General features: G+C 47.6%; 2 protein-coding genes and 1 non-coding gene across 5 annotated transcripts in view; all 3 read right to left on the bottom strand.

The window, feature by feature from the left end:
• Positions 1-9,439: 9,439 nt before the first annotated feature.
• Positions 9,440-12,233, bottom strand: Rpl13 (ribosomal protein L13). Its single transcript, XM_028880881.2, has 6 exons — positions 12,125-12,233; positions 11,801-11,910; positions 11,566-11,707; positions 11,199-11,372; positions 10,626-10,682; positions 9,440-9,639 (listed from the first exon to the last, which is right to left on the bottom strand). Exons 2-6 carry the CDS (start codon positions 11,902-11,904, stop codon positions 9,481-9,483), a joined length of 636 nt encoding a protein of 211 aa, XP_028736714.1. The 5' UTR covers positions 11,905-11,910; positions 12,125-12,233; the 3' UTR covers positions 9,440-9,480.
• Positions 11,428-11,513, bottom strand: LOC114701010. Its single transcript, XR_003735757.1, has one exon. It is a non-coding gene; the product is annotated as a small nucleolar RNA MBII-202 (small nucleolar RNA).
• Positions 12,234-16,647: 4,414 nt separating the features above from the next.
• Positions 16,648-24,182, bottom strand: part of Spg7 (SPG7 matrix AAA peptidase subunit, paraplegin) — a 56,204-nt gene continuing 48,669 nt past the window's right edge. For all 3 annotated transcript variants that reach the window (XM_037206341.1, XM_028880878.2, XM_028880879.2), the window contains exons 13-17: positions 23,283-23,398; positions 21,297-21,453; positions 20,232-20,398; positions 20,034-20,111; positions 16,648-17,021 (exon numbers count right to left, since the gene is read on the bottom strand). In XM_037206341.1, coding sequence (XP_037062236.1) covers positions 16,854-17,021; positions 20,034-20,111; positions 20,232-20,398; positions 21,297-21,453; positions 23,283-23,398 — 686 coding nt within the window. In that variant the 3' untranslated portion in view covers positions 16,648-16,853. The remainder of the gene's footprint in view (positions 17,022-20,033; positions 20,112-20,231; positions 20,399-21,296; positions 21,454-23,282; positions 23,399-24,182) is intronic.

Here is a 24,182-nt window from a genome sequence, read left to right as displayed (position 1 = left end):
TATGAGACAGACTCTTCCATGTAGCCTTGGCCTCCCAAGTGCTGGAATTAAATGTACAAACCACCATGCCTGAGGGTTTTCTCTTTCTTTCTTTCTTTCTTTCTTTCTTTCTTTCTTTCTTTCTTTCTTTCTTTCTCTCTTTCTTTCTTTCTTTCTTTCTTTCTTTCTTTCTGAGGGTTTTCTTTTTTAAGAGATTTTAAATTTCTATGCATGTGTTTGCCTGCTTGTATATACACATGTGCACCATTTATGTCTAGTGTCCTTGGAGACCAGAAGAGTATATTGGATCCCCTAGAACTGGAGGTACAAATGGTTGTGAGCCACCATGTGGGTGCTGGGGACCAAACCCAGGTCCTCTGCAAGAGAAGCAAGTGCTGTTGGGGCTGAAGAAATGGCTCAGGAGTTAAGAACTCTTCTAGAGGACTCACAACTGTCTGTAACTGCACTCCCAGGAGATTGGATGCTCTCTTCCAGCCTCATGTAGTGTACAAACACACATGCTGGAGAAACATCTATACACATGAAATAAAGTTTAAAAATTAAGTAAAATCATTTGTTTCCTTTTTACTCAGATATAGTTGCAAAACTGTAGGAAACAATATATGTCTTTATTTTATGTACATGAGTATTTAGCCTATATGCATGTGCAGTCAATGTATGCCTGCTGCCCTTGGAGGCCAGGAGAGGGTGCCAGATATCGTGGACCAAGTTACAGGCTGTTAGTACAAACCTCAGCCATGTTGGTTCTGACAACCAAACGCAGGTCCTCTGCAAGAGCGATAATGCCCTTAACTACTGAGTCCTCTCTCCAAACCTCTTATGCGATTTTCTTCAGTGTTTTTAGGTAGGTATCAGTAATACTATTATTTTTATTTTTTATTTTTTGAGAATTTCATGCATGAGTTGGACAGTGGTGGTACACACCCTTAATCCTAGCACTTGAGATGTAGGGGCAGGTGGATCTCTGAGTTCAAGGCTAGCCTGGTTTACAGAGTGAGTTCCAGGACAACCAGGGCTACACAGAGAAACCTGTCTTGAAAAAATAAAAAGAACAAGGAAAAGAAAAGAAAGGGGAAATAAAACACAGAGGGAGAATTTCATACATGAATACTTTATTTACATCCCCCATCAGTCCTTCCCTCTCCCTCTCCAATTTCTCCTGTGTCCTCCTACTCCCCCTCAAATCCATAACCTCTTCTTTAATTTTATTTATTTATTTATTTATTTTTGGTTTTTCAAGACAGGGTTTCATTATATAGCCTTGGCTGTTCTGGAACTCACCCTGTAGACCAGGCTGGCCTCGAACTCACAGAGGTGCTACGCAAGTGCCAACAGAAAAAAAGCAATCAATAGTTCCCCTTAGCAATAAACTCTGTCAACCACAACAGTGACCAACACTGAAAAATGTCCCTAGGGGTACAGTAGTAACACTTACATTTTGTGGGTAACCAGCAGCCATTTGATGGTACTTTAGGCTCACTCAGTAGGACGCAGTTCATGTCTGGTACTGTAAAACCAGAGAATTCTCTATGACTGATGAGGTCAGGCACTCCAGAGATGAAATTTCTACTGCCACTTTCCTAAACTAGTATAATTTCCAACTGCATCTAAATTCTTACCCGCATTGGTGTCTTGCCTGCATGTATGTCTGTGTCAGAGAGTCAGATCCCCTGGAACTGGAGTTACAGACAACTGTGAGTTGCCATGTGGGTGCTGGGAATTGAACCAGGGTCCTCTGGAAGAGCAGTCAAGTGTTCTTAACCACTGAGCCATCTTTCTAGTGCCCCCCCTTTTTTAATAGTAGAAACTACTATAGGAATCCACAACTGATCAAAATACAGAGAAAAATAAAACAAAATTGTATCTGTTATTGATGGAGTCTGGTCCTTCTCTGAGAGATGCGCCAGCAGCAACTCACACTCATTTTCTGACTGGTCCCTCCTGCCCCGGGGGACTGTTGCACACTGACGGAAACTGTTGAGAGCTGGATGGCCTGTGTTTCCCAGCAGTGACACAATCCATCCTGCCGATCAGGGAGGGCTCCATGGTGCTGGAGCTCACACAGCAGGAGATAACTGACACCCCACCTGGATTCCACCAAACACTTTTGCCTTCTTTGACCTACAGAACCCCCAAATGTGTGTTAACAGCCTTATTGCCCACGACCCAGGCTACCCAGGCCTAACCAGAAGGGACACCTGCTATGGATGCGGGCCCAGTCCTTATGTTCTCTGTGGAGTTGGTTCCAGTGTCAGGAACCTTCCTGAGCTCCTGGGTCTCTTGAATGAGAACCCTCTGTACCCAGACCCAGACTCTAGCATCCCAGGGACACATGTCTCTGACCTCTGACTTCATTCTGTCTTCTTTTGTCTCCCAGTTTCACATACTCACAAGACAGCTGGAGTCCAGGCTCAGCCAAGCCTCAGAAGCCACAAGGCCTTGGAAGGTCAAATGCACCTAATCAGTAAGGTCTTGAGTTACTAGAGGGGCTGGTGACCAGCAGAGTCAGAAGCAGCCGTCAGCTCCTGACCTCACCGAGGGTCCACCTAAATGTGTTCTCAGGTGGCAGCCACAGGCTTGTATCACTCAGCACCTGTTTCCTCTGAGGTTTGATCTAGGAGCCAAGGGCATTCTCTGCAAAATACCCTTCTCCTATGTGGCATTCCCAGGGTCCCCCATTCCACTGATAATTTGGCACATTTGTGGACCCACCCAAGTACATGAACTAAGGCAGTCACCCATTTTCTGGGTCCTTGAACTCACACAGGGCAGGGTGGGGTCCAGAGTAAGTGTTACAAACAGCAGAAAGGACATGGTTTCACACAGTGACCATGAAGGGACCCAGGAGTAGGGTTAGGAAAAGGACAGGGCTGTTGACTGAGTTTATTTGTCTGCAGACTGCTGTGGTGAGCAGAGAGGTTAAGGCCGTTATGAGACAAACAAGATCTCACTCACATTTTAGTCTCTGCCGTGCGGAGGAGAAACTACAGACACATTGCTTAGCTACTGATGGCACCAGTACACAGCAGCCAGCACAACACTTGCTATCTACTTTGTTGTTCCTGTGCAAGAAGAAGCCTGGCTTGAGGTCCCGGAGCAGGCCTCTGTCACCCTGAGAGGCAGTGGGAGAGGTCTGCTTCCGGGATTGCTCTGGTGGCCGGCTGGCTTCCCTAGGCATGTAATCTAAGGTGAAAGGGGGAGGGTCGGGAGGGGGAGAGGTTCAGGTAGAAGAGAAGAAAAAGGACAGAGGAAGGAGAAGACTTGAGTGAGAAGAGGAAGGAGAGAGAGGGTAGAGGAGGGAGGGAGGGAGAAGGAGAGGAGGAGGAAGGGAAGGGAAGCCACATGGAAGCCATTGGAAGCCACATGGCAGGACTGCTCTGCAGGAGGGGCACTCACCAAGCTAAGACCGTTGGGCAAAAGCAAGGAGACCAGGAGAGACGGGCGCTGTGGGCACTGGCAGCGTGGGCCAAAGTGGCAGGCAGGCACAGAGTCCATGGGGCTGCGCACTCAGGTGGGCTCCAGGTAGCGGACATGCTGATTTTAGTCTCTCTTGACTTATCTGGAGCTTTGATGATATTCTTAGCAAGAGCTGTCCTGGAGTGATGTCTGGATGTTTCTCTCCTCTCTTTTGGGTCCTTTTCATCAATAACCTAGTTTTTCCTCCTCTTCACAGATTTTTGTGGTGGAATGTTTTTACATGAACCCATTTCAGGACAGACAGAAGTGATTTCTATGCCCATGTTACACCCTTCACTTTCCCACTAAATAGACATTTTTTTTTTTTTATTTGAGACAAAGTCTCACTACATAGCCGTGGCTGGCCAGGTACTCACTATATAGACCAGGCTTGTCTCAAATTCAGAGATCTGCCTACCTCTGCCTCCTGAGTCTTAGTATTAAAGGTGTGTGCCACCACACCCAGCTAGACCTATGTGTGTTTATTTTTTTTATTTTTATTTTTATTTTATTTTATTTATTTATTTATTTATTTTGGTTTTGGTTTTTCGAGACAGGGTTTCTCTGTGTAGCTTTGCACCTGTCCTGGAACTCACTTGGTAGCCCATGCTGGCCTCGAACTCACAGAGATCCACCTGGCTCTGCTGCCTGAGTGCTGGGATTAAAGGCGTGCACCACCACCACCCAGCTTTATGTGATTTTTTTTTTTTTTTTTTTTTTTTTTTTGTTTTTCGAGACAGGGTTTCTCTGTGTAGCTTTGCGCCTTTCCTGGGACTCACTTGGTAGCCCAGGCTGGCCTCGAACTCACAGAGATCCACCTGGCTCTGCCTCCCGAGTGCTGGGATTAAAGGCGTGCGCCACCACTGCCCGGCTATGTGATTTTTTTAAATTAATTTTTCTCTTATATATTACATTCCAACTGCAGTTTCCCCTCCTTCCTCTCCTCCCAGCCCCTCCCTCTTACCCCCACTACCCCATATGTTTTATGTTTTAAATTAAGAGATCACTTTAATTTCGTTTCCGTGGATGGATGTTGTGCTTACACACAGCTCTGTGCACCATGTGCCTGTTTCATGCCTGCGCTGGCCAGAAGTAGACTTCAGACCCTCTGGGAGTGGAGATAAGGGCTTTTGTGAGCTTTTCATCGGGGTGCTGGGCACTAACCCTGAGCCCCTGGGAAGCAGGATACACTCTTACCACTGAGCCGTCTCTACTGCTCCTAGACATATATTTCTTAATTTTTCTTTGATGTGTGTGATGCTGGGGCTCAAACCCAGGCTCTTGTAAATGTTAGGCGATTGCTGCATCCCTAGTCCTTTTCTGTAAGTTAAAAAAGAAGAATGGTGCCGGGCGGTGGTGGCGCACGCCTTTAATCCTAGCACTCGGGAGGCAGAGCCAGGCGGATCTCTGTGAGTTCCAGGCTAGCCTGGTCTAAGGAGCGAGATCCAGGACAGGCACCAAAACTACATAGAGAAACCCTGTCTCGAGAAAAACAAACAAACAAACAAAAAAAGAATGACCTAACATTCAAAAGCCATTTTAAAAAACAAAACGGAGCTGGTTCTTTGCCCTCCAGGCCACAGGTAGGCTGGGGCTCCTCCTGGACCCCTGCTGTGGCGGAAGACCGACATGGTACATCTGCCCCTGGTGCCAGGTGCCCTGCTCTTCCCTGGCATTATGATGTCAGAACTGAGGTGTTACAGCATATCCACTCCTTGTACTGATGCATTAATGCCCACCAAGAATTTTCTGCTGACATCTTCTCCATAGGTTCAAACTGCTGTAGCCCACACAGCAGTGGGCAGTGTTGAAGAGACCTCCTGGGCACCGGGATTCCTCCTCAGACGCCCTGGCCCCTCCCTCCTCTAAGGGAGAGAACCCTTTAGTCTCTGGGCATGGGGAAGTGTTACCATTTGATGGTTTCTCTACAGGGCTCTTCATTCCACCACCACCATCTCTTGCTGATCCCGACTTGGAGGACTGGGAGGCCACAGAGACCCAGTCACTGCTTGTCTTGACCCCATCTAACCACACTGTCACCTTTCATGTCCCCAACCCAACTTCCCTTTGCTGTCACTTTGGTTAAATTAAAAAAAAAGTGCTTTAATAACGCTACTTATAAACTGTAGAGACACACACAAAAGAAAAACTTAGAACCAACCTTCTGCATATGGGGACCTACCTACTTTACATACCAGGATGAATTTAAACCTGTGGCCAGCCCTTTATATCAGTTCTAAGAAATTTGGAATATCATTTTTTTTTCTTTTTGAGCAAGCCTATGACACCATACCTGGTACTTTCTCTCTCTCTCTCTCTCTTTTTTTTTTTTTTGTGTGTGTGTGTGTGTGTGTGTGTGTGTGTGTGTGTGTGTGTGTGTGAGAGAGAGAGAGAGAGAGAGAGAGAGAGAGAGAGAGAGAGAGTCTTACTAGCCTTAGCTGGTCTGGGACTTGCTATATAGACCAGGTTGGCAATAAACTTGAATTGAGACCTCTGCAGTGCTGGGATTAAAAGCATTCACCACCACACCTACCTATTTGTATGTGTGGGGACAACTTGTAGGATCCTGTTCTTTCCCTCCATCTTGAGGGTCCTAGAATCAAGCTCAGGTCATCAGTTACAAGCCTGCATCATCATACTCTGGCTTCCTATGTGGGTTCTGGGAAACGATTTCAGGTACTCTTACAGGCACTTTACCAACGGAGCTCTCTCTAGCCTCCTCCAAGCTTGAAACTACTGCATAAGAGCCAAGGGGAAGAGTACCTGTCTGTACTCTCAGTACCAAAAAGGCTGAGGCAGCAATACTGAGGGTTCAAGGCCAACCTAGACTACACAATGAACTCCAGGCCAGTCTTTATGGGTTACATGATAAAACCCTGTATCAAACAAGGAAAAGGAGGTAGAGGAGTGGCCCAGAGGTTAAAAGCACTTTCTCTTACAGACGACCTGGGTTTGGTTCCCAGCATCCCAGTCTGAGAGCTCACAAATGTCTTCAAAAGAATTTTAAATTATATATGTGTGTGTGTGTGTGTGTGTGTGTGTGTGTGTGTGTGTGTGTGTTGCCTACATGTATCTCTGTGCACATGATATCATCCTGCTTGTATCAGCCAGAAAGCAGCTTCATATGCCCTGGAACGAGAGTTAGAGATGGTTGTGAACAATTGTGTGGGTGCTAGAAACTGAAACCTGTTCCTCTGTAAGAAAGGTAGTGCTCCTAATCGCTGAGCCAACAATCTCTCCAGCACCTTCACAAGAGCCTCTCAGTGCAGTTCCGGGGCAATCTGACCTGTAACGACCATAGTCACCCGGCAGTTTATTACATCCCTCCACAGGCCTATCCATTCAAACCGATCTCCTGCAGAGGATCAGTGGTTCCCAGCACCCATGTGGTAGCTTACAGCAAGTGCCTGCAGGTCTATAGCACACATAACCTCATGCAGACACACACAAGTATGCTGAAAAAGGATGCAAGAAATGGTGGCACACACCTGTGCCAGATCCTAGCGGGGCAGTGGCAAGCCTGAGTTTCCAACTTTCCAGGACTACCCACATAACTCAGAGATTCTCCTGCCTCTGCCTCCTAAGGGAGATTAAAGGCATGCCCCACTACTGCCTGGGGGGGATTAAAAACATTTTTAAAACCAAAGGGGCCAGGTGGTGGTGGCACATGCCTTTAATCCTAGCACTCCAGAGGCAGAGCCAGGCAGATCTCTGTGAGTTCAAGGCCAGCCTGGTCTACAGAGTAAGATCCAGGACAGGCACCAAAACTACACAGAGAAACCCTGTCTTGAAAAAACAAACAAACAACAACAAAAACCAAAAACAAACAATAACAACAAAAAAAAAATTCAAGAAAACCAAAGGGAGCCAGAGGCAGGTGGATCTGAGTTTGAGGCCAGCCTAGGCTACATAGTGAGACTATCTAAAACAAAAACAAAAACAAAAACAAAGTGGTGGTGGGGGGCAACCCAAAGGCTTGCACAATTTTTAAATAATCTAAACTGACCAAAATGGCTCATAACTCCTATGGTACCAGAGTTAATATGTAAAATGGTCACGAAGCAAAAATTCTAAGGATGCTCAACTGTACTCATAAGCTGGTATCCAATTAAGTTTTCTACACCTGGGGCTAGATTGATGGCCTGGTGGGTGGTTTGCTCTTACAGAGGACCCAAGTTTGAATCCCTATACCCAGATGGTGGCTTACAACTCCAGATACTCTCTTCTGGCTTCTGTGGACACTAGATTTGTATACAGTGCACACACATACACAAAGGCCTAACACTATGTCAAAAATTTCGAAATCTTTTAAGTCTTCCACACACGCAAAAAGAGGAACTTCTGCCCCCTTGTGGCCACTCAATAGTATTGCGTGGAACCTGCCACTGGCTTTAGGAACCATGGCAAATACTAGTCTCCAGTCTGGTATTGACTGTTTAATTAGGAGGGAATCATGTTACTTCCACTTAGGGTTAACAAATGGCCAAACCTAATGCTTAGGGTCTCCCACATATCTTATTTCCAGTGCCTAGTGAGGTGGGCTCCAAGGTAAGCATGTGTTACCCAGGACCCCTCCTTCCACACTTCAGTCCATCAAATGTGGAATGAGGGCCTGTTCACAGGGGTCACCAGTGTTTGGTTAACTGCTTCAAAGAAAAAGGAAGGTGAGGCTGGAGAGATGGCTCAGAGGTTAAGAGCTCTGGCTGCTCTTTCAGAGGTCCTGAGTTCAATTCCCAGCACCCACATAGTGGCTCAGAACAATCTATGATGAGATCTCAGAACCTGTCTATAATGAGATCTGATGCCTTCTTCTGGCATGTATGTATGTAGACATACATGGAGGAAGATCACTGTATACATAATGAATAAATAAATTAAAAAAAAACTGGGGCTGGAGAGATGGCTCAGAGGTTAAGAGCACTGACTGTTATTTCAGAGGTTCCAAGTTCAATTCCCAGTAACCACTTTTGACCTGCAGGAACAATACTGTGTATGTAATAAATCTTAAAAAAAAAAAAAAAAATCACCCGAGGATCCCAAACCTGTCTCTGGGGCTCCCCCTGGTGTTTGTATGCAAGGAAGTGCTTCAGACCTAAGTACTAACAAATAGAGAATAAGCCAGTGTCAGGACAGATTGGCAAGCACCTGGGACCAGAAAAAGGGTCAATTACAGTATCCAGATGCATGGCCGGGCGGTGGTGGTGGTGGTGGTGGTGGTGGCAGCGGGGGCGGTTGGCAGTGCACGCCTTTAATCCCAGCACTCGGGAGGCAGAGGCAGGCGCATCTCTGTGAGTTTGAGGCCAGCCTGGGCTACCAAGTGAGTTCCAGGAAAGGCGCAAAGCTACAGAGAAACACTGTCTTGAAAAACCAAAAAAAAAAAAAAAAAAAAAAAAAAAAAAAAATTCCAGATGCCAGCCTTTCACAAGGTTAATGTAGACAAGCATACCACATCTATTGATGGAGTAGACCATAGCCACCTCAAGGCCTGACATGCTAATGCAAAGTAACTGCTTTGGAAAAAGCCCGAAAACTTAGGGCTAGGGCTGCAGTATTTACCATGTGTGATGCCCTGAGCTCAAAAGCTGGTATTAACAGGCAGCATTCTACCTTAGCTGTGGTTAACCAAAGCTCACAATGCAGAAATACAAGAATCAGTGATGGAATGGAGACTCTGAGTTATCTGTGAGCCACCATGCTCTTAACTTGAGCCATCTCTCCAGCCCGGGAATGCTTTCTAATACAGAAGAGTTGACAAAACACAGGCTATTGTGCCCCGCCCCCCAAGATGCAGGGGCTGGAGAGATGGCTCAGTGACTAAGAACACTGGCTACTCTTCCAGGACCCAGGTTCAATTCCCAGCACCCACGTGACCACTCACAGCTGTCTGGAACTGCAGTTCCAGGGGATCCAGCCACCCTCATACAGACAACACCAATGCACTTAAGATAAAAATAAATAATAATAATAAAGTAAACAATCCGGCTTTGCTTTATGGAAAATTTATTGCAACGCTCCAACAGCATATCACTTTTTCTTTTCAACATCTTGCTCCGCAGCTTCCTTTGCCCTCTTTGCTCGGATGCCAAAGAGCCGGGCATTGGCCCGCGCCATGCGAAGACTGGCAAAAGCCTTGAAGTTCTTCTCTTCTTCTGTGATGACCCTGGCTTTCTCCTTTTTGTAGACCTGGGAAGACAGCAATCAAGGTGGCTTGGACTCTAACCTGTCCACAGAACTGTAACACTGCCTCTCATCTCAGGAGCAAGAGGCTCACATACAGAACCCCCTCTGGGATCAAATAAGCTACTAAGTTACCACAGTATTTGGAAGGTGATGGTAGGAGGATCCCGGGTTTAAGGCATCTTAGACTACAAAGCAAGTTCTAGCCCAGCTTTGGGTTACACATGGAGACCCTCTCTTGACCCAAACGAAAAGTCATCACCGAGGAAGCCTCAATGGGAAAATGCCTCCAAAAGGTCGGGCAGTAAAGCTGGGCAGCTAGCACACACCTTTAATCAAAGCACCCAGGAAGCAGAGGAAGAGGCAGGTGGGTCTGTGAGTTTTGAGGCCAGCCTGGTCTACAGAGTGAGGAGGGCCCAGGCCACTGTGAATGGTAGTAGTCCTGGGTTCTACAGCAGTACCCCTCCCCATGGCCTCCACCAGCCCTTGCCTACAGGTTCCTGCCCTGACTTTCTCCTCCAATGACAGACCACAATGTGAAAGTGTAAACCAAATTTTGTTTTGGGTCACAGCATCTCATCACAGCAATAGACACATGCCTGGCCCCCTTCAGGCAAAAGCACACCCCCTCACACACAAGAAATGATTAAGTTAGGGCCATGAAAAATCTCTGCAAGGATGACAAGGCCATCCCTTAATAATATGTAGGTTAGCCAGGTGGCGGCGGCACACCCCTGTATTCTAAGGTTTGGGATGAAGAGGCAGGCAGATCTGAGTTTAAGGCCAACCTGGTCTACAGCAGTTCTGAGTTTCAGGACAGCTAGAGCTACCGAGAACCTCCCCTCCCCTCAAAATTTAAAAGATTGGGGGGTTGTTCCCACACAAGAGGTAATGCAGTCTCCTTTCACCAGGCTCCAATGTCTGCCACGACACTTCCCGCCTGCCAAGCTTGTCTACAGCATTAACTAAGCCTAAATTAAGTGTCTACTTACATTCCGGATGGGCATCACAGGTCCTGTGAGCTGGGTGGCCAATTTAAGTTCTTCAGCCTGTTTTTAAGAACAAGAAGAGTTGAGTCCATGGTGTGTGGTTTGCTCCAAAGGAACAGGTTGCCTGGGCCTTAGCACTCAACATTTCATGGCCCCTGTGGGCTGCCTCACTAGGTATAGGGAGGGTTCTGTTCGACTGCAGACACAGAACACATCTATCTGCTTGTAATCCCCATTGACAGACACCCACTGAGCCTTGGTACATTTCCTCACATTTCTGAATACTAAAACACTTTAGGTCCAAAAATGTCCCTAGATAACCTTGTAGGGGGCAAATACACCAGAACATCCAGTCAGCCCCCAAATCAACAGCTTCCAACGATAAGATGGGAGAGCTCAGAGATTTTATAGTGGTTCACACCTGACCTGCCGCGCTCATTTTCCCATCATGTGTCAACCCCCTCATCTTGCACTGCTACATTTTGTAGAATAGAAAGACTGCACCAGTGTGGATCTGGCACAAAGACTCATCTATGTTGAGCCAAACCCGACACCCCGAAGACCCACTGTACTCACAGAACTATCTCCCTTCTTCGGAGCAGAAGGCTTCCTGGGGAAGAGGATGAGCTTGGAGCGGTACTCCTTCAGGCGCTGCACATTGGCCTGTAGCGATTCAGTAGATTTATTTCGCCTTCTTGGGTCCACGGAGATGCCGATGGTGCGAGCCACTTTCTTATGGATACCAGCCACCTGTCCGGAAGCAGAAATGGGTGAAACACCTGGAAGCCCCTCCCCTGCCGCCCCTGCCGCGAGAGCTCGGTGTCATCAGATGGAAAAGGGTTCAAAAGTACTTTCATCAAGACAGTACAGCGATTCCGGAGAATGTCATCATTCCACCGAGACCAAGAGCACTCAACGCAGAGACAACCCCTGCCCAACTCACCCTGAGTTCTTCCAGGCTGAAGCCCCTGCCAGCTCGAACCTTGGTGTGGTATCTCACTGTGGGGCACCTCACGATGGGCCTGATGGGGCCGGACGCGGGGCGAGGGGCGATGCGGCGCGCTTTCGCCTGCCGGGCCTTGCGTCTGCAGGGAGGAGACACCAGTCACCCCTTGCCCCACACGCGTCCACCCCGGTCCCCCGCCCTGGGAACCGCGCGAGGCCCGCGCGCCCCACACCTGCGGATCTTGCGTGCCGGCTGGTTGAACCACGTGTCCACGCGCTGCTGCCAATCCTTGTGGAAGTGGGGCTTCAGGATCATGCCATTCCGGCTGGGCGCCATGGCTGCCTAGAGCCGCGAGGGAGAGGAGGGCGGCGGGTGAAGGCCAGAGTCCCGAGGTCCCGCCCGGACCCTCCCGCCCCTGCCCCTGCTCCGGCTCCATGCCGTCGGCGCCGAGGCTCCTCCGTGGCTGCGCAGGCAGCCTCCCGTCGCCGATGGCCGCGGATGGCGCGCGATGGGGCCCGATGCAACACCATGGCGGCGGCCGGCAGGAGAGACTCACCTCCCGTGCAGGAGAACGGCCGAGCGGAAAGGACCGTGCGCCGCAAAGCACCCTGGGGTTGTAGAGAGTCTGGCCAATCCAAAACACCGGCGCCCTTTAACCAATCAAAACAGGGAAAGGAGGAAACGGCACCATGCGAACCCGCCCACCGGCGGACCATCGCCTCTCTAGCCGTTGGGCTCGAGAGTCTCGCTGGTTCCCAACCTTGCAGGCTTGCTACTTCCGGCCTGTTGGGAGGGAAAAGGCGGCTAGTCTTTGTGGGAACTGCTGAGGTGGTGCCACACAGATAGGAAAACGCAAAAGACCAGCGAATTAAAGCTCTAAAAATCCTTCTCCCCGCTGGATCCAGTGTTTTTTCCCCACCCACCCAGAGACTTTTATGCTTCTTTCTTCTTTTTTTTATAGGGGGGGGTGGGTAGAGGGCAGGGTTAGAGACAGGGTTTCTCTGTATCCATGGCTATCCTGGAACTCGCCCTGTAAACCAGGCTGGCCTGGAACTCAAAGGGATCCACTTGCCTCCACCTGCTGGGATTAAAGGCGTGTGCCACCACCGCTCGTAGTCTTTAAGAGCTGTGGTCCCTCTCTGTTGCCCAGACTTGCCTAGAACTCATGCTCCTCTTCTTCAGAGCTGAGTATTACAAGCATGCACCACCATTCCCTACTTTTTTTTTTCCTTTCGATTTTTATTTTTTACTTTGTTTCCATGACTCATGTCTGCACCTCGTGCATGCAGTGTCCATGGAGGCCGGGAGAGGGCGTCGGATCCCCTGGGACTGAAGTTATTGTGAGCTGCCATGTGGCTGCTGGGAATTGAACCTCTGGAAGAGCAAGCAGCCAGTGCTTGCTCCTAACTACTGAGCCATCTCTCCAGCCCCATACTCCCCATTTATTTAGATAAATCCTTTAGCCCCAGACTTAACTCCTCGGGAATGGGTGTGGCCAAATGCATATATTGCATTCCTACCCGCAATGCACTGACAACAAACCATGAAGCAGCCAAGGCATATACAGTCCTGCATCTGTACGCCAATAACCCTGCCATTTTCACTCCCACCCCTAATTACCAGGTTTCATCCTGATGAAACTTCCATCATAGGAACTGTAGAAATGGCTAGGTAGTTAAGAGAGCTATACATTTTAAAAATCCACATTATAGTTGGGTCTGGTGTCACAGACCTGTAATCCCAGGTATTCTAGAAACTGAGGCAGTACAACAGCCATTTCAAAGCTTTCTTGGGCAACTTAATGAGACCATCTTTTTTTAAAAAAAAAAAAAAAAAGTCTGGCAGGATGGCTCCACAGGTTAAAGGTGCTTGCTGTCAAGTCTGACCATTTGAGTTTGATTCCTGGTGGAAGGACAGAACTGAATTCTCCAAGTTGTCTGCTGAGCTTCCTATGGTACCATAGTTTGCATGCGCACACGTGTGCACACACACACTGTAATGAAAAGATGACTGAGGATGAAATTCAATGTAGAGAACTTGCCTTTTGTATGAGACTCTAGGTTCAATCCTCAGTATGGGGGGGGAAGCCACTTTTTTTGTGTGGAAATTGATGTTGGAGATGCTCTCTACCTTATTTTTGGACAGGGTCTCTCACTGAACCTAGGACTTACCAATTCAGCAAGATTGTCTGGCCAGTGACCTCAAGGGATCAGCCTGTCTCTGCCCTCTCACCCTTGCCCAGGATTATAGACAGGGGCTACTCAGACCTTCAAGCTTGGTGTCAAGTGCCTTTACTTCCCAGCCCAGAGAAAATATTTGTTGAATGAAGTCACCTAACGTGTTTTCTCAGACCTGTTTCTGTTACCACCAAGTACCCTGCTGCTCTCTCTTGTCTCAAAGATATTTCCATCTCCACCAACAACTTGTCTTTCTGGACAAACAGACTCAAGTAACTACCACTAACCTAGACCAGCACCTGAGTTCCAGCTCTAGCTGCCCAGGACACTGGGTGAGGGGCGGGGGTCGGAAACTGAAACACTGCTTAGAATCGGTTAGCTGAAAGGAAGTGCAGCTGTGGTCTTACGTTTCCTCTGCTGCATAAAACCAAGATGGACACAGAAGTCAACAGTTATGCAATGACTTGGATGATGCAGTTTTTCAAGCTCTAGCTCTAGGTACAGTTCCTGTTCTCCTGGGCAGAGAACTCTGCAATTCTTCCCAAGAGCTTGCTGGATGAGAAGCTCCTTGCAGGAGAGGCATGTTCTGCACAGGACTGCAATCTCTTACATGACAAGTCCCAGCTTCTTATGGTCATGACGTGCTCATTCCAAGGCAAGCTGTCTCTGAAGTAGCTCCTCTTTTCCCTTCCAGTTGCTCACCGAAACTTAGGTGTTTGGGAGCATCAGAAAATTCCAGCCTAATTCTTGTCATTCATAATCTGGAACTCCTTTAGATATATAACCTTAATTCTTTTTTGATTTTTAAAGATTATTAATTTAATATTTATGTGTGAGCCTGCATGAGTTATGTGCACATGTGTTCAGGAACCCACAGAGAGCAGAGAAGGGTAATGGGTCCCTCAGAATAGAGTTACATAGGTGGTTGTGAGCATGTAGACACTGGGAATCAAACCCTGGGTCCTTCTGCAAAACAAGTAAACACATCAGGCGGTGGTGGTGCACACCTTTAATCCCAGCACTCAGAGGGCAGAGACAGGTGGATCTCTGTGAGTTTGAGACCAGCCTGGTCTACACAGCGAGTTCCAGGACAGCCAGGGCTGCACAGAGAAACCCTGTTGTAAAACAAAACAAAACAAAACAAAACAAGCAAACACTCTTAACCATTGAGCCATCCCTCTCCAGTTCCCAATTCTGATTTTTTAAAAATTAATATCAGAGTGGCATAGTGTTTCTGGCTGGACTTTGTGGTGCACACCCATAATCCCAGCAACCAGAAGGCAGAAACAGGATTGTTACAAGTTTGATGCCAGCCAGGGCTACATAATCAAGATCTGTTCTCAAAAAAAAAAAAAAAAAAACAAAAACAAAAATTAGGGCTAGAGAGATGGCTCAGTGGTTAAGGGCACTTGCTTGTTCTTGCTGAGGCCTAGATTTGATTACCAGCACCCACATGGTGGTCACAACTATTCATAATTGTAGTTCCAGGGGATCCAGTGCTTTCTTCTGACACTCATGGGCACCAAGCACTAAACATGGTACATATATATACATATACACATTCAGGCAAAATATTTATACACATAAAATTTACAAATCTAAAAAAGAAAAAAAGGTAGACAGATGGGACTATTTCAATGGATAAGTTTTTATACTGGCTTATCATTATTCATTTTATTTTAGAGACAGGGTCTCACTATGTAGCTCTGGCTGGTGTGGAACTCTGTAGGTCAGCTAGACTGGGCTCAAAACTCATCAAAATCTGCCTGTTTGTGCCTCCCAAGTGCTAGGACTAAAGGCTTGTGCCATCAAGCCTGGCATATGTATTTTGTGTGTATGGATCTGGGCATATGTGTGCCCTGGTATGGACTGGACAGACTATCGGAGTGCAGTAATTGAACTCAGGTTATCAGGTTTGCAGAGTCATTATGTCTGCTCAAGACACCACTGTAGAGAAATATAAAACCTTGTGTGGGGGCTGGAGAGATGGCTCAGAGATTAAGAGCACCAACTGCTCTTCCAGAGGTCCTGAGTTCAATTCCCAGCACCCACATGGTGAATCACAACCATCTGTAATGAGATCTGGCACCCTCTTCTGTGCACATAATAAATAAATAAATCTTTAAAAAGACAAAAAAACCTAATTGCGCACTGCTCTTTGGTAAGAACCAGAACTCAATCAAACTTAAAATGTTCTTCCCAACCCCTTGAGCCACCCCGGCTGCTGCTGCTGGTCCTGCTGCCACTTCCTCTGCCCAGCAGCTTCCTCAGGCGCAGAGTGCTGGGCAATAAGAACATCTGCTGACAGGAAGTCACTGTAACCCATGCTCCAAATGCCACTGTACCGGAAGGGTGGAGGCACCGCAGGCAGGAACTATGAGCCAGCAAGTACCTGTGGCTCACCCTACATGGTCTGAGTTCAGACGCCTCCACAAAAGGCTTGTCTCTTGCCAGTGAAGGGCTCAAGGTATAAAGTGAAAACAAGACCCACAGCTGCACAGCTCAAATGTGGATTCTCTACCACCTAACGTGTGAGGTGTCCGCTTTGGTGGTGGAGGCCAAGGCACTCTCTACACAGGAAGGACCAGGCAGGGGAGATTCTCCACTGGCTGATGCACAGAGCAGTAGGTGGCAGTATTTGCATCTTCTAACAGCGCCTGTTCCCAACTTTGGCCCCTTAATGAGTGAGCACTGCGATGAGGACAGTCAGCTCAGAGGGTCTTTCATCTTGGATCCTATTAGCATTCTAAGGGAGTCCAGGACACAAACAGGGGATCATTCAGTCCAACTGGTGGGCTACCTTCAGATCTACAGAGTTACACAAGGAGACGGCATCTGAAGCCCCAGGGACTTAACTCCAGCATGCACACTCCCCATAAAGAAAGCAATACATATAGAAAGGTCAGTTGTCTCTGCAAACGATTTACTAATCCTGAATCAATAAATACATACTGGAAGTCTTCACCAGAAACCAGAGAGCTAACAGAGGCTGAGGTTCAAGTTTCAGGTGAAAAGACACTCGGAGGCTGATGGCAGCTGGCTGACAAGTTCTGAGATAACTGCAGGTGCAGTCGAGGAAAGTGGTTAGCTGGGCCTTGGAGGGGGGGGCTATGGAGCCGGAGCTGCCTCCTCCTCCCCCGAGGCCTGTTTCTCCTTTTCAGCATCAATCCATTTCTGTGGTGCGATCATTTTCTTTGGCCCATGGGGCGGTGGGCCAATGAGGGCCTCAATGTCCTCATAGTTTATCACTTCCTTTTCCAGAAGGGCATTCGCCAGCTAGAAAGAACAAACACAGCAGTGTGTGAGTGCCCTGGACAAAGCAAGAGCCTTGGAGGGCAGAACATCAGAGATGGAAAGCCAGGCCACAGAATGGCTCTGTGTCCCGGGAAAGTAGGAGGGCTAGTCTGTGAGCAGGGTGCCTCAGAAAGGCCACCTCCCCAGAGAGACAGGGCAAAGGCACTTCAGGCAAAGAATTGCTCCCTGTCTTTACCCTAAAAGTGATCTGTCAGCTGCCAGCCTCATTAATTTTTCTATTTCCTTTCAAAACCTCTGCTTATTTCTGGCAACTGCAATTTCCTTCACCAAACAAGGTATGTGTGTCTGGGAGAGGCAGGTGGGGGTGCTAAATAGAGAGCCTCGTGCTTGGAATCTGCAGAGATAGGCACTGACTGACACAACCAAGGAGGGACTTCCGCTACTTTGGATACAGTCCTGAACATTATCATCACCATCATCATCTTATCATCAATCATCATTATTATTATATTCCCAGACATGACTCTCTCTCTCTCTCTCTCTCTCTCTCTCTATATATATATATATATATATATATATATATATATATATATATACATACATACACACACACACACACACACACACACACACACACACACACACACAGGCTGACCTTAAGCTTGCTATGCTCCTGTCTCAACTTCTTGAATACCAGGATTACATATGCTACCATGCCTGAGCCAGAAAATATTTTTATCCTAAAGGTCCTATGTCTGTGCCCATATCCTGCTACATCTTGCTAGTTAAGAAAACTCTTCCAAGAGCTGAATATGGTGAAGACATCTTTAACCCTAACACACCAGAGACAGAGAGAAAGGTAGGTTTATGAGTGTGAGGTCACCCTAGTTCCAGGCCAGCTAGGGATACATAGTGAAACCCTATTTCAAAATTATAAAAACAAAACTCTCCCAACTCAAAGGTTAAGGGTGGTGCTTGCTGCTCATACACAGGACCTGGGTTTGGTTCCCAGCACCTACATGGCAGCTTTCAATTGCCTATAACTCCAATTCCAAGGGAGCAACACCCTCTTCTGACCTCCACAGGTTTCTGCACATACATACACTCAGGCACATGCATAGACATTAAATAAACAAATCTAAAAACAATATTTAAAAGAAAATTCTCACACATTTTCTCTTTTTTGGTGCTGCTGGGCCTTAAACATGCTAGGCCTGGGGTAATGTCTATAGCTATACTGAGAGGTACAGTTCCCTTTTGCTCTAATCTGTCATGAGACTAAAACCTATTTATTGTAGTAGTTCTGCAGTCAGTGAGATACCCTCTTGGTGGTCTTATCAACCCCCATCCTCCTCCCAATACAGTTAAGCTGAAGTTCTGTACAGTAACACTGGCTCCTTACTAGGTAGAGGTTACTTCAGCAGAGTTTGCACTGCCATAGAATCCAGTGAGGCAGATCTGAACCAGGACCAATACTCTGAGGGCCTGAAGCAGGATCCCAGCCCAACATAGCAGCTGCTGCTGCTGCTTCTTCTTTTTTTTTTTTTTTTTTTTTTTTTTTCTGAAACAGCGTTTCTCTGTGTAGCAGCCTTGGCTGTCCTGGAACCTCCTTTGTGGACAAGGCTGAACTCAACTCAGAGAGATCCACCTGCCTCTGCCTCCTGAGTGCTGGGATTAAAGGTGTGTGCCACCATACCTGGCCTTTTTTTTTTTTTTTTTAAATTTAAATTTAAGTTATTTTTTCTTTTTGGAAGCAAGATGTCAATCAGTAGGCTAAGCTGACCATGAACTCAACTGTCCTTGTGTTTCTGCCTCCACAGAGCTGAGACCAACAATGCTTCTTGGCTCAGTTGCCTCACTTGAAGGAAGCAAAAGGCTACAAACAACTACCCACAGCAACTCTTGTCTGTTTTCATGTGGCACCAAGAACTATCGCTTCCCACTGCCTTCGGAATAGACGCCATCATAATCTAGGGACACAGTGTCCTCATCTCTGGAGCTGTCCTCCCACTACTGACTGCCCACACTGAGACACCAGACAGACCTCAGAACATCGACACTAGGGAGGTCTGAGAGATTGTCACAGGCAAGAGGAGTATAAGGAGATGTAATAACTGCATGTCCTGTGGGATCCAAGCCACTGGGAAGGGGAGCAGGTTTGACTCCACTAAGGGCTCAGTTCATACGTGCCAGTGCTGGGCTGCTGGCGTGAGGATGCCCTACACTACGGGAGACGGTAACTGGAGGGCACACGTCGTGATGACTAAGGGAACGCTGTACTATATAAGCATACCTTTTATGAATCTAAACCTATTCTAAAATGAAAGAAGATTTTTGAAAAAATTTGAGGGAGGGCTGAAGAGATATCTCGGTGGTTAAGAGCATATAGTAGTTGGGTAGGGTGGAATGCACCTTAACCCCAGCACTTGGGAGGCAGAGGTATGTGAGTTTGAGGCCAGCCTGGTCTCCACAGTGAGTTAGGACATCCAGGACTATATAGAGAGACCCTGTCTCAAAAAAAAATTATATATAGATAGATAAATTTATTTATCTATCTATCTATATATATAAAATAAAAAGAACATAAAAAGAAGACGGTGGCGAAGGAGAAGAAAAGCATGTACTACTTTTGCAGAGGAGCCAAATCCCTTTCCCAGCACACAACTACTTGTAATTCCAACTCCAGGGGACCCAATGCCTTCCCTCTGGCCTCTGTGGTCACTTGCACTCAAGTGCAGACACTTACAAACATGCACATAATTAAAAATAAATTTAAAAATAAATAATTTTTTTTCCCAGAGAAAAAGTTTTAAGTGCTGGAAAACTGCTAAAATTCAATGTTGATTATGGCTAGTGCTATATAACATGAGAGTCGAGGAAAATCTCTGAATGAACTGATTTGGTATGACTGTAGTAAAAAGACAGGAAAATACATTCCAGCTGAATAGGGGCTGTCAATATTGAGCACACTGTCCCCTACACTTCCAGGGGCTCCTGAGATGCCTTGGGGATGCCGGGCCCACATGCACTCACCGCCTGCAGCTTGTCCAGGTTGTCCAGCAGCACCCTCTCAGTGTGTCTGTAGGCTTTGGCCACCAGCAGTTTTGCCTCCTGGAAAGGAAGAAGTAAGTCTGTCATGAGAAGGTACGGAACACCGTCCACAGATTCACTGCAGCCTCCTGCAGGAGACCCAGATGCTTCTCCATGGCAGTAAGGCCTGTGTCCACTCACATGGTCCATCAGCTGCTGGAGGCCCTGGCTGAAGGGACGCCGTCCAATGCCCACAAGACCCTCTTGTGCCTCGGGGAAGGAGACAGGCCCAATGCTAGGTGCCATCCCAAACTGCTTCACCATGGAGTATGCAATGCGGGTAACCTTCCTCAAGTCATCCTGGGCCCCTGGAATCAAGAAAAGGATACGGTATTCTGAAAAGGGCATGCACATAGAAGCACCTGACCTCAGGCCGTCACAGCCCAAGCAGCAGCAGCAAACTTCCCAGAACACTAAGCTTACACCTTTCACAGCAAGACACTGACTGGGACATGGTACCTTGTTATTTTTTTTTTTTGGTTTTTCGAGACAGGGTTTCTCTGTGTAGCTTTGCACCTTTCCTGGAACTCACTTGGTAGCCCAGGCTGGCCTCGAACTCACAGAGATCCACCCTGCTCTGCCTCCCGAGTGCTGGGATTAAAGGCGTGCGCCACCAACGCCCGGCCTTTTTTTTTTTTTATTCTATGTGTGTGAGCGCACACACAGGCCAATGTCGGGAGAGCTTGCAGGAGTTGGTTCCCTTACTTCACAACACGGGTTCTAGGGACTGACTTCCAATCAGCAGAGTTGACAGCAAGCCCCTTCACCTGCTGAGCCATTTCCCTGGCTCGTTACTGCTTCTTACAGGAAAAAACTTAACTGCTCAGGACACTGGCTGCCTTACTTACATCAGTGACATGCTCAAGCATATGGTCAGGTCTCTACTACAGAAGCCGTCACTTCTGAGGCACAATGTCCCCGAGACCCCCATGATCTTCTGGATGGGTAGTGAATGCTCTCATATCCAGTTCTATGTAGCCACAACCAGTAATTAACCAAGCAAACCTATTTACAGTCTATCTATATGAAAGTTTTAAAATAAGTATCTTAAAGTAAAGCTTCTACTTAGTTGCAAGTCTCCTTTGGCTCCAACTACATGTGCACTGCACACATTTCCACTAGACTCGCCCTCTCGAGTGCAGAGCACAAAGAAACAGGCATTAGAGTGCTTTGACAAGGTCACACCCTAAGGGCTAGCCTTCTCACCAGAGGTAACCCTGCTGAACGAGATGGCCTCAGCTGCACGACCGCCTAGTGCCATGCACATCCGCTCAAACAGCTGCTCCTTGGTGAAGAGGTACTGGTCCCGAGGGAGCATCTGAGCGAAGCCCAGAGCAGCATTTGTTCGAGGTGCTATGGAGACCTGCAGAAGAACAACAGAGCAGGGAGGCAGGGGCCTCCCAAAACTCCCATCCCAGGTGTCAAGCAGCCAGTCAGGTTAGTCTACACATCCCATTCTTAGAGAGTCCTCACACCGCAGAAGGAACAGGAGTTTCTGTACGGTCTGTCCCTCAGTAGCACTGTGTGCATAGGAAGTCAATGACAGGTCTCTAGAAGCAGTCCCCAGGTGTAAGGGCAAGCTTCACCTCCCATGCCAGTTAGCACCGACCCATGGGGAACTCCAGAACGTATCCAAGGAAGGGAGGCCACCCTCCCCATGCCTTCTCTCCCTACAATCTAATGCCAGACATGTGAGGAAGAGGCAAGACTACTGCTCCAACAGGCCATGAAGAAGCTGCTGTATCACAAACAAAGTGAGTGGGGCGGGCTATGCAGGCCCAGCACCCTCCGAGCCCCAGGTGGAAGCTAGTATTAACATTCAAAGTCAGGGCCATGACTACAGTCCAGTGATAAAGAGCTTGCTTAGCATGTGCAAGGCTGGATCCCCAGAAATGCCAGAAAGAAAAAAAAGATAGGGGCTGGAGAAATGGCGCAGTAGTTAAGAGCACTGGCTGTCCATAGGATTCTGAGGTTCATTCCCAGCACCCACATGGTGGCTCACAACCTTCTGTAACTCTGATTCAAGAGGATCCGATGCCCACTTCTGGCTTCCATGAGCACTAGGTATATATGTGGTACACTGGCATACATGTTGCCAAAATACCCACACATAATAAAGTAATAAAAAGAAAAAAAATTATTTTTATTTTTTTCAATAAAGGTGTTGGCCATTGCCGCTCAGCAAAAAGAAATTTGTTTTATTTTCTTTTTTGAGACAGGGTTTCTCTGTGTAGCCCTGGCTGCCCTGGAACTCACACTGTAGCCCAGGCTTGCCTCAAATTCACAGAGATCCGTCTGTCTCTGCTTCCTGAGTACTGGGATTAAATGTGTGCACCACCACCACCTGAACAGAAATTTTCTTAAAAGATGATTTAGTGTCTATAATAAGGACAAACTGGTCACAGTGACAGCCGCATCAGTAACACTGCCACAGTTTCCTTCACAGAACACAACCATGCTTCCAGTCATAAAAATCAAGTGACAATTTTGAGAAGAAAAAGAAATCTTGGGTTTGGTATTTGTTTGGAGTTTTTGAGACATTATTTGTTTTGCTACTGAGTTCATTAGTGCCTGGCCTGCCTCAAGCTGGGCTTGTCCCCAGATCAGTGACTGCTAAATACGCCATGGGGTAGCAGGTAGGAGTTAATCTCCTGCTAATCCCAGGGACACAGAAGGGACTGCTCCACTCTACTTCAAAGAGACCAGCCAACATGCTGTTAGAGTGTATATATAGGCAGTCGGCTGTCTGCTGCGCTGTCTCATCCTGCAATGCTGGGGTGGGAACAGTAGTGCCACAAAGGCCCTATGGGTCCCTTGCTACTGTCAGAGCTACTCAGGCCTCCCTACTCAGATGACACATCTCTTGTCCCATATCCCTGGGTTCCTCAAGGGTCTCTATGCGTAGTCTACTTGATTTCTGGAAATTATCTCAAAATAACCATTGGCCATTCTGAGCAGAAACAGGTTTAGCTCTCCACCCTGAGGTTCAAGCAGGCAAGGACAGAGGCCTTGGACATAGGAACCTTTCCCTATGCCTGGTCACAGAGACTGAGTACCCACTCCTGCCTTTTCTTCCTGGCTCCCACCCAGGGCTACAGCCAGAGTCATGCCAAGGTGGTGCTAACATTGCTCTCACATACCACAAACACATGTGGAGTTCAGGACGCCTGCCACCTCTTCATCACTACCCACCTTCATCACAGCCTCTGTGTGTTCTAGCAGCCAACCGACCAGGGCGTGGCCAGACTCATGGAAGGCAACTACTCGCTGCTCCTCCTTGGAAAGGATCTTACTCTTTTTAGCAGTTCCTGAAAGAAGTCAAGAACCAAGTTCAGGACCAAGTGCTCTAGGCACCTTCAACACCCCAAATCAAGGGAACTCTAGGGAAGAGCTGGAGTGCAGTGTTTCTTGGGAACCATCAAAACACTTCTTTTTTTCATTTTTTGGTTTTGTTGAGACAGGGTTTCTCTGTGTAGCCTTGGTTGTCCTAGAACTGGATCTGTACACCAGACTGGTCTTGAACTCAGAGATTCACCTGCCTTTGCCTTCCAAGTACGCCACCCCCAACCCCTCACCCCCTAAGTATCAAAGCAGTTCTTTAATTTCAGTGAGTCCCTCCCTGTCCCATGAGTGGCTTCGGACTTTGTCCCTGACAGGATGAGGAGGGGTCCATTCGGAATCCCAGCAGCAGCTGCCTCTGCTGCCATCCTTCCCGCTATGAGATGAGGCCTCACACTTCAGGGGCAAGTCTACTTAAACTTCCCTGCTCAGCCTCTAGTCACTTACCATCCCACACTTTCCAAACGTGAAGTTCCTATTTCTGTGCATCCTTTCGCTGTTGCTGCTACTGTTTTTTGAGATAGGATTTCACTACATAGGCCATCAGGTGCCACCACACCTGACTTTGAGTTAATGTTTAGGATATGTGGGACCAGAATTGTTTTCAAGTGGGGCCTAAGGTCCTGTACTTGACACTCACAATCATCTCCAGCTGCACTGATCAGCTGTCACTGTGTCTGACGGGCTTATGGCTCTCGGGAATTGTGTAGGAGGTTCCAGTACATGGCACTCAAGAGGCACAAAATGAGCTGG

Source organism: Peromyscus leucopus, chromosome 5 (assembly GCF_004664715.2).
Source record: "Peromyscus leucopus breed LL Stock chromosome 5, UCI_PerLeu_2.1, whole genome shotgun sequence".
Classification (NCBI taxonomy): Eukaryota; Metazoa; Chordata; class Mammalia; order Rodentia; family Cricetidae; genus Peromyscus; species Peromyscus leucopus.
Note: the sequence above shows the minus strand (reverse complement) of the source record. Positions and strands in the feature narration are given on the sequence as shown.

Excerpts from the sequence above, each read along its gene's own strand:
- Rpl13 (XM_028880881.2), bottom strand. The coding sequence starts at position 11,904 with ATGGCGCCCAGCCGGAATGGCATGATCCTGAAGCCCCACTTCCACAAG. Across the intron at positions 10,683-11,198 it reads CGAAGAAGGGAGATAGTTCT|GCTGAAGAACTTAAATTGGC; the intron begins GTGAGTACAGTG and ends TCTTAAAAACAG. Across the intron at positions 9,640-10,625 it reads CTGTGATGCCCATCCGGAAT|GTCTACAAAAAGGAGAAAGC; the intron begins GTAAGTAGACAC and ends CTGTCTTCCCAG.